At 57.9% G+C, this 9,672-nt stretch overlaps 1 protein-coding gene across 2 annotated transcripts in view; it reads left to right on the top strand.

Annotated features, from left to right (window-relative positions):
• Nucleotides 1-4,218: 4,218 nt before the first annotated feature.
• The window catches only part of LRRC75B (leucine rich repeat containing 75B), a 6,951-nt gene continuing 1,497 nt past the window's right edge, over nucleotides 4,219-9,672 (top strand). Inside the window, exons 1-3 of one of the 2 annotated variants that reach the window (XM_019665385.1) lie at nucleotides 4,219-4,448; nucleotides 7,128-7,256; nucleotides 8,712-8,833. In XM_019665385.1, the coding sequence (XP_019520930.1) occupies nucleotides 4,272-4,448; nucleotides 7,128-7,256; nucleotides 8,712-8,833 (428 nt within the window). In that variant the 5' untranslated portion in view covers nucleotides 4,219-4,271. The remainder of the gene's footprint in view (nucleotides 4,449-7,127; nucleotides 7,257-8,711; nucleotides 8,834-9,672) is intronic. The other variant, XM_019665386.1, reaches the window with a different exon arrangement.

Raw genomic sequence — 9,672 nt, forward strand, 5'->3', positions numbered from 1 at the left:
CCCCAGACCCCCCTCATCCCCCTCCCGCCTTCAACCCTGCACGGGGCTAAGTGGACATGTGGTTTCACTGATGACAAAACTGCCCAACATTTTCCATGCACACCCTGGATTTCCAGGGGCTCCATCTCCCACCCCCTTTTTCACAGCACATCCTTGGCCTCCTTCACCTCTGCAAGCTGGACTCGGTTCCGCATTAGCTGACTCCTGCTCAAATGTCCTCTTCCCTGACGTTTCAGATACCTCAGATCTACATGCCCGAGCCTGAGCTAAGCAACTAACCTCCTCAAACCTCCACCAGTCACGGTAGTCAGAGTCTAGTTCAGTGTGGCCACCTCCACTTCCTGACTGGCCCCATCCAGTGGTCCCTACCTCTGTACCCCCTCATGGCTGCACCTGACCCCCATCCCGTCTCACCTGGCGGCAACTCCTCCTCTGGGTTCCCAGCCTCTCCTTGGTTTCCCTACTGCAGCCCCAGTGCTCAGCCTGCAAATTGGAGCATGCCCCTCCCCCACTGAAAACATTCAAAGGCCCCCTTTGCCCTCCGGATAAATTCCTGCCTTGCTGAGGCTCTGCCCTGTTTTCCTGCTGCTGTATCATGCTAGCACTCTTCTTTTAGACCCCAACCAAAATGTCACCTCCTCCTGAAGCCCTCTTCTACCTCCTGGTCAGCTGCCTTCCTTAGCTGCCTCGGAGGGGGTGGCTGATCACAGCGGTTCCTGTGACCTCCTCTGACTGTCTTAGCCTCTGATGTAACCACAGTGCCCAGTAATCATCACTGAATGGAAGAGGATGGTTGTTGGGTGGCTGGGTGGATTCAGGATAGAACTATGGAAGGTTCATTAGTAAAAAGAGCAGACACCTGTCCAACAGTGCTGTGTACCAGACTCTTTTCTTGTACGTCTAATCCTATGAAACCTTTGCAAGATGGGCATTTTATTTTCCCCATTTTACAGATAAGGAAACTGAGGTTTGCAGAGGCCATTGTGGAGGGTAGAATAGTGTTTCCCCAAATTCATGTCCACCCAGGAGCTTAGAATGTGACATTATTTAGAAAGAGTCTTTGTAGGTGTCATTAGTTAAGATGAGGTCATACTGGATTAGGGTCTAGGACTCTAAATCCAACGACTAGTGTCTTTATAAGAAGGACATGTGAATAGAGACACAGACAGAGGGGAAAAGGCCATGTGACAATAAAGGCAGAGGTTGGAGTGATGCAGCTACAAGCCAAGGAAAGTCAAGGACTGGGGCACTACCAGAAGCTTGGAAAAAGCAAAGGGATTCTTTCCTGGGGCCTTCAGCCCTGCTGATGCCTTGATTTCAGACTTTTAGCCTCCAGAATTGTGAGAGAATCCATTTCTGTTGTTTTAAGCCACCAGGCTTGTGGTAATTTATGACAGCCACAGAAAACTCATACAGCTACCCACTTTGCCTATGTTTGCACACCCCAAAGGTGTCAGGTCCAGGGGATTTTAATCCAGGTCCTGAACCTACACCTGTGACCCCCATGGAGATTTCTGGCCCTGTAGAAGGCTGACAACCCACCCCTGCAGAGCTGGCTCCAGGGAAAACTGCCTTCATAGAGCATCTGCTTCCTTCCACCTAGCGAGTCCAAAACCATCCTGCCTCCTTTGAATTGGCTGCTAGGAGGTTCAGTGTCACCTGGCTACTTGCTGAGGTACCATTAGCCCTGTGCTGACTTTTCTCCTGGGCTTGGACTTGGACCACTGGTGGGCAGAGAAGAAGCCCAAAGGTGGGACAGGTCCAGTTCCAGCCACAGCCCTCCACCCCACCTTCTGAGTCATCTGGACATCTGGTTATCTGTCACTCCAGCTGAGTCGCCACATGGGTGGCCAAGGGTTTGGGAAGCCAAAGGTGTTCCTGTCATTGTTACTTATCTCTTGCAGGCCCCACTTGGGGCTCAGGTTGCCTCTAAGAGGGCCTGGGGTCTGGCTGTCTCCCCCCATGGCTCTCTGCCTCCCCAACCTCTGCCTCACTGGAGGTCCAGTGAGTAGGGCTGCCCTGAGAGAGCTGGTACAAGTCTCTGAACCTCCACATCAATCCTGGGGGCTAAGAAGGCAAATTCACAGCCCTCCCCCTGCCCCATGGGGTCTCCACAAACACAGTTCTGCTGCCCAGGAAAACTCCAGGGAATGGGGCCAGCAGACTTTAGTTACGTACACATGAAGGCTAGTGAGGGAGAATGAAGTCCCCACTCCCCATGGCACAGGCTTTGGGGGCTCCTACCCAAATCAGGTTAGGCCAGAAAGAGTCCCCAAAAGCCAGCTCAATCTAGCCACCCCCCACAGAAGGCTGAAGGAAAACCATCCAGGGATTGGATCCAGACACCACCCTCCCTCCTTTCCTGGAAACACGTTCTCCAGGAATCTCCCAGCCAGGGACATCGAGGGTGGGGCGTGGGGTGAGGGATGGGGCTAGGGTTAGTTCTTTCCTTTCCACAAGACTCTAAACTCTGGGCATCCCCCGTATGCCACTACCTGGTTTGCCCCCTGCATGACCTCAGGCTCAGCTGGCCTTTCTCCCACCCTGCACCCCCACCTCAGTCTTCTCACATTCAAGGTGACAATGTCCAGGCCTGGCTCAGCCTCTGGAAGGATATGATCAGGACCTGGGAGCCATCCCAGCTCTGGCTCCAGCCGTGAGGATGTGGGGGTGGGGGAGGAGGGTCTTACCAGGCTGCCAGCTCTGGAAAGGGGGGTCTTAGAGGTCCCTGGGGCACTCGGGCCACTGCTGAAGTCTCTGGCTCCCTCGCCACCACGTCAATTCAGCGACAGTGCCTTGGCCCAGAGGGAAGGCAGGCCAGGCAGTCATGCAGGTTTGCCAAAGAGGAAACCTGTGGTGCCAAGGTGGCCCCAGGACGGTGTTGACTATACAGGAGGGAGGGGAGGCTGCTGGGTCCAGCCAGCAATTGCCAGGAGAGAAAGGAGCCCAGGATAGAAAGTCGCCAGTGGCAGCAAGGGTTGGGGTTCAGTGGGTAGTCGAGGGGTGAGGACACTGCCTTGTCTCAGGGGGGATCACAGAGCCAGGTAGTGCTTAACCCAAAGGAAGGAACCTGACTCTGCCCTCACCATGTGCCCTTGGATGGTCGCCTCTCACCCCACTCCCCTTCTGCACCTGTGCCCAGGCACACTGTTCTCACAGTCTGGACATGCCCTGGTTGCTGTGGCAGTTGGGGACAGAAGCCTAGTATCTCAAATGCCCCCTACCCAGGGAATGTGAGGAGTCTAGAGCTGAGTGGGGGCAGCAGAGGGCAGCAGGCCTCCAACAAAGTCCCCAGACTCCTGCTGGGAGAGTCTCAGAAGGTGGGGACACTCTTTGAGTTGGATGGGTCCTTAGCTCAAGCCTCGTCCTGGGAAGAGCCAAGGTTCCCCTTCTTATATTGCCCCTCCCCCCTTGTCAGGCAGTAAAACCCAAAGCCAGGGGCAGGTGCAGCCAGCCTGCTGCCATTCTACCATAGCTGGGCTTAACGGTTAACCAGCACTCCTCACCCAGTTTATCTCCCAGGCTCCAGATTAGAGGCCTGGGTCAGAGGGGGGCGGGCTGCAGCCAGCCTGCGGTGGCCTGTCGCCAGCCAAGCAGGGAGGGGCAGTAAATATTTGTCATTGTAGGAGTGTCCAAGCAGGGTGTACGGGTCAGATACTACAATTGCTCTTTGCTGGGGGTGATTTCTGAAAGTGGGTGCTGGAACTGCCTAAGACTGGCAAACGTCAGCGGAACCCCCCAACCCACCCCGCCCTCACTCCAAGTCCAGTGCTCTTTGCACCGCCAAAGCAACTATTCCACAGTCCGCACTGGGGCCAGAAGGCTTTAGGGGCGCCAAGCGCCAACTCGTCCTGGCGGTGCTTAGCGACTCCAGCCAGGAGTACCAAGGCTAGCACGGGCAGGGGCCTGTCTAGCGCGGGCAGGGAGGGGCCTGTCTTCCAGCGACAGCCCCTCCTCCCCACCCCACCCCCACACACACACCAAGTGTTTGGGAGCTCCGAGGCGCCAGCTGGAAACACCCCTCCCTTCCCTGGCTCCGGCCTGCTAGACATGTGCGTCTCCAGACTCCCCGCTCGCCACCCCGCGCATCCCCGGACGGGGGCGGGGGCGGGGGCGGGGGAGGGAAGGAGGAAGGAGCGTGTGCTTGTGTGTGAGGGAGAGCGCGCCCACCGCGTCAGGGAGCTGGAATCATCCGGGGGCGGGCCCGGGGCCGGGGGCGGGGCTCAAATGGCAGGGCCTCCCGCCCGCTGGGCGCCAGCAGCTCTGCTGCCATGGGGGCGCGGCTGGGCCGGCGGGCTGGACGTGAGGTGGGCTCCGAGGCGGGGGCGGCGACGGGGTGCGGGCCCGCGCCGTATGAGCGCCGGGTGCGCTGGCTCCGCGAGATCCAGTCCACGCTCCGCGAGCGGCGACCCGAACGCGCCCGGCAGCTACTGCGCCTCCTGCGCCAGGCGAGAGAAGGAGCGGGCCAGCCCGGGGCTGGAGGCCGGAGAAGGGCGGGGGGCTGTGGGCTTCGGGCCTGGAAGGGGCCGCGAGGCAGGGCCGACCCCGGAATGGCGCACGGGCCGGGCGGATTCCGGGGGGAGGATATGAGTGGCTGCGGGGTGGGAGCTTGTCTGGGCGAGAGAGCAGGGAGGGAGGGCAGCCAGCTAGAGTGAGGGCCACTGAGGCGGGTGCGAACTGTGAGTGTGGCAGGTGAGTGCCTCTGGGGTTTGAGGTCTGTTGTGTGTGCTGAGAGTGCCCCAACCCAGTAAGAGCCCAGATTCAGTACTTGACAGGAAAGGAGGGGGCCTGGGAGGAGTGGCTAGTGTGAGCATCTTGTATTGAGGAGCAACGGGAAGCCCGCAGCTCCCCACTCCTCCGGGGTGAGGGGAGGCACTGGACCCTAGAGCAGCGGTTCTCAACCTTCCTAACGCCGCGACCCCTTAATCCAGCTCCTCATGTTGTGGTGACCCCCAACCATAAAATTATTTTCGTTGCTACTCTATCACTGTCATTTTGCTACTGTTATGAATCGTCATGTAAATATCTTTTTGTTTTCCGATGGTCTTAGGTGACCCCTGTGAAAGGGTCGTTCGACCCCCAAAGGGGTCGCGACCCACAGGTTGAGAACCGCTGCCCTAGAGAGAGGATCCTGGGAAGCAACAGCCCAGCTGCTCAGTGGGTGCAACCTCACCATGACACCATGGCGGCCCAGACAGAGCGACATCATGCATCACCCATCCTCCTAAAGGACAGCTCACGCCCACTGAGTACACACCCCTGGCATCTGTACATCACACCACATCTGGACCGGTGGGGGCTCTGGTCCTACACACACCAGGCATCTGAGTTTCCAATCCCGAGCCCTGGGTTACCCTAGGAGACATGGGTCCCGTTCCCAGCATCATCACTAGGCAGGCCACTTCCCTCTCTGCCCAGGTCCCCACTCCCTGCAGCAGCTGCCCCCACAACCTGCCCCATCCTGTAAGCTGAAATCAGCTGTGCAGGTCTTTGGCCTGCAGGTGGATGATTAGAGATGGGAAACTGAGGCTTGGAGGAAAGTGGTGAACCTAGGACCACAGAGCAGACGAGGCCAGCCAAGGACACAGCTCAACTTCTAGGCTCCCAGCCCTGCTCCTCCTGCTGCACTCCTCTTGGCTCAGCAGGCTGGAAAGGTGAGGCTGGCCCTTTAAGAGGAGCTGTCCAGACCAGCAGAAAGCAGGCTGCGGTCTGGGGCCCTGTCTGGGTCAGCCCAGTCTCACCAGCCACCCGTTCCTTCTGGATTCTCCCTAGCTGGCATCTGCAACATGAACATGAAGGATGTTTATAATACAAACAGCAGAGCATCACTGAATCAGCCAGACTATCCAGAGGAACAGATTTCTATCTGCAGCCCAAGGCACCAGCTGGGCATTATAACTGGGAAACCAGCTCCATTGTCCCCTTCTGTCCGAGAGGTTGGGATTCAAGGCCCAGGGAGGGGCCTGTCCTGCCCCATAACCCACAGAAACGCTGCAGTTGTAGCCCTTGGGCATTCCCTCCTGGGCTGTCTTCCTGTGGTCAGGGGGCTTATGCATCGAACATGCTACTCTTTGGCTCGCAGAGGCCCACATGGTTTCTGGAGGCCTCTCCTGGCTGTGCCTACCTCATCAGTTTGTCATTAGATCCTCTAAATAGAACCTCTAAAAGGGTGTTTAGTACCACACCAGGCCTGTGTGAGTAACAAGAGATTAAGGACTGAAGACAGGAAGGCCAGGGGCTCGATGATGGAGTCTATTTGAGAAGTTGAGAGACTTGGAGGCTAGACAAGGAGGCTGGTAGGCAGGGAAAATGTGAATGCCAGGCTGTGGAAAGCTCTGAGACTGCAGACTGTGCGTGCGTCTGATATCACACAACTTTGAGAGCATTTGGTCTCCACCAAAGGGGGTTACGGGTCAAGCTCAGGTGTGTGTTTCATAGAGCAGGCTCTGGCAACCTGAGGGTGAGACTGGAAGAGTGTCGGGAGTCCAGGAGCCCCAGGGGAGGCTCTTGTAGAATGAAGCCTGAACCTCCTCGAGCAATGAGGAGGGAGAGCTGGGTGGAGAGGGGTGAGGGAGAGTATTGGGTGATTCCTGGGAAGGTAGGGATGATAACACCTTTTACTGAGCTGGGGGACAGGAAGTGAGGCCAGCTTCAGGGCAGGAGATGAACACGCCCAGTCTGAACTGAGAGAGAAGTCTACCTCTACAGCAAGGGTCTGGACCTGTTGGCAAACAGACAGGAATAGGTGAAAAGACAAAGGGCCCAAAGGGAATACTAGAGGACAGTGGCCTTTGGAGTCATCAGAGGAACCCTCAGAGAATCCCCTGGACAAGCACAACCCCAGAGAATGCAAGGTGCCACAGCATGTTTCACCTTCAGGGAACCAGTCTAAGGGCTCTGGGACCCACTTATCACCCCCTGAGGCCCCTGATGCACTGACTTTCTCCTCATCTAAAAGGTCCACCTGCCCCTGGACAGTTGGCCCATCACCACCTGTGGGGAGACTCCAGGAAGCCTCGGAGAGATGGAGAGAGGGGAACGGATGTGAGGGGCTCTGGCTGGCTGGGAGGGGGGTCAGAGAAGGGCGGCTCCAACTCCTGGCTCACTCAAGTCTTCACCACCCACAGGACCTGGGCCTCGAGGGAACCCTCCTCACTGACATCCTCTACAGGAACGTGGCCTTCCTCAATCTGGTAGATCCTATCTCCCATGACCTGCTCGTGAACCTGGCCCGCGACCTGCAATGCCCCGAGACGGTGAGGCCAGCAGGCAAGGACCTCAGGCTGGGTGGTGTGATTGACAGGCCAGGAGAGCCCAGGGCTGGGGGCTAGGAACTTGGCTCCTTATCTGCCTTGCTGCAATTCCTTAGGCAGGTCACTGTCCCTCACTGGGACCTTATGCCAGTTTCAGTGTATTATGCTGGGCAGCAGCTAGAGCAAATGTGAGCTGTACTTTCCCAACCCAAAAAGTTGTGTGCTGAGTAGACCATTTCCTGAGTGGCAGCACTGTGCACCAGGCCCCAGAATCCAGGCAGGAAGTTGTATGGGGACCCTGCAGGACACAGAAGGTTCTGACAAGTTTGCTGATGGGCCCAAACCTCTGAGTTCCCAGCCTCTGAGTTCCTGGGCCAGAAGAGAACTGCCCTAGGCTGGAACTCCTGTCCACATGTCCCCATCCTGTACAGACACCCTTGGGGACAAGTGCTCACTGCTTCCCACAGCAGTATAAGTCAGTATAAGCAAGTCCTTCATATTGAGTTGGCATCTGCCAATTGCAGCCTCCACCCTCCTCCCCCCATGGACCACATTTGCCCAGAACCCTCCTCTGAGGGCACCTGCAGACATCCTGCCCCCATGAGCATTGACAGTGTGTGTTTCTGACACAGCCTGTGGCCAGCCCCCAACCCCCATCCCTTAGTCACAGTGAAACAAGGATGCCCACGATGGGCCCTGCCAGCTCTGAACTCCCACATCTATATGCAGTTGTCACCGAGGATTCTGAGGTAGCCTAGAGCTGCCACAGTGACCCCTGGGGCTTGCCGCCATTGTGCGTGCACGCTGTTAACAGAGGGAATGGATAAAGAACATGTGGGTAGCGGAGCGTGCTCATTGCCAGCTTGTGGAAAGCAGGGCACCCCTGTTTTCTGCCCAAGCTGGGTTCTACGAAGGCCCACTTAGGACCAGGAGGGAGCCAGGTGGTGCTGCTGTAACATGTTAACCCTCCCAGCCCTGGCAGTCCAGACCCCACAGGCGCAGTATAGATTGGAGAGTGAGAGGTAGAGAAACATGCTGACCTGGCTTGTTCCTATTCTCTGGGGGTGGCGTCAGTGGAGCAGGGCTCCCTGGAGGGGCCTGGTCCTGCCTCCCCCTGTGGCGAGTCCCCAGGGAGCGCTGAGGGTGGGCAGAGGGCCGACTGATAGCTGGAGATGCTGGCCCTAGGCCTGAGGACCGGGAACAAGGGCCCATTGTCTGGGCTTCCTCCCACCGGGCACTGCGGGCCTCAGACCAGCCTGTCCAGCTCCCAGTGGGCAGACTCCCCTGGCTCTGTGCCGAGCCGTAGCTGGAGTGGGGGGTGGGCAGGGGAAGCCAGTGGGCAGTTCAGTGATCTGTAATGAATAACTGTGTGTGCTCCACCACACACTCGGATCTCCAAGGCCCAGAGGGCAGTGAGAGAGGCTTGAACTCACCCGTGACGGCACTACCTCCCTACAGGACTATGAGCTCTGGAAGTCCTCAGACAAGATCTGCCGGCAGCTCATCTACCACCTCACCCCTCACTCCAAGCGGCAGCCAGGGTCCAGCCTGAGGAAGACCCCGAGGAAGACCCCGAGCTGGTAAGCATAGCCGCACGTCATTCCCCTTAGGGTCCCTTCCCAGGCTGATGTGGAGAGGCAGGACCAGCCCTGCAGGAGCACCCTGGCTTCTCTCAGAAAGAGGCTGGTGCCTGAAACCCCACCCTGGGGGCCCCTCACCCTTGTCTGTATCACGGCCCCAGGCCTGGAAGCCAGCCTGGCCGATGTCTGCAGATACTCCCCAAGTCAAGTTGCACTCTCTGTATGACCCACCCCCTGCCATTCACTCCTCCCTCAATCTCCGGCCTGTCACTGGGCCTGTCTCCAAGGTGACCTTAGCAGGTATCAGCTGAATCCTCACAACAGGCTGTGAGGGAGGCAGCTCCCTCACAGCCTGTTGATTCCCATTTTACTGGGAAGGAAACTGAGGCTGGGGGAGGGGATGTGGCTTGCCCAAGGCCGCCCCCTGCCCTGATTTTCCTGCATCCCTGTGAGAATTCTGTGCCAGGCAGCCTGAAGCCCAGGCCTCCACAGCTTGCCTGATAGCTCGCTCTGCCAAGGGGTCCGCCTCTCAGTCACTCCATCACAGCCTCATGGCCACACACTCAGCCCAGGAACCCAGAACCACAGCCCTGGTGCTCTCCCCTGTCTCCCCTTGGGCCTCATGGCCCACATGTGTTCCCCGCTGTGGCAGGCGGGGGGCCCCGAAGGTGATCCCACTGCCCTCAGCCCCCAGTCAAGCCTATCTGCCTAGTGAGCCATGTTCAAATGACAGAAGAGACCTAGAGGAATTTTTGAGAGCAGCTAGGGACCCTCCTAAGTCTCTGGACTTCCTTTCCAGCTTAGAACACGGGGAGCCCTTCCCCAGGGCAGATCCCCGC

This window comes from Hipposideros armiger, unplaced genomic scaffold (assembly GCF_001890085.2).
Source record: "Hipposideros armiger isolate ML-2016 unplaced genomic scaffold, ASM189008v1 scaffold_443, whole genome shotgun sequence".
Lineage (NCBI taxonomy): Eukaryota > Metazoa > Chordata > Mammalia > Chiroptera > Hipposideridae > Hipposideros > Hipposideros armiger.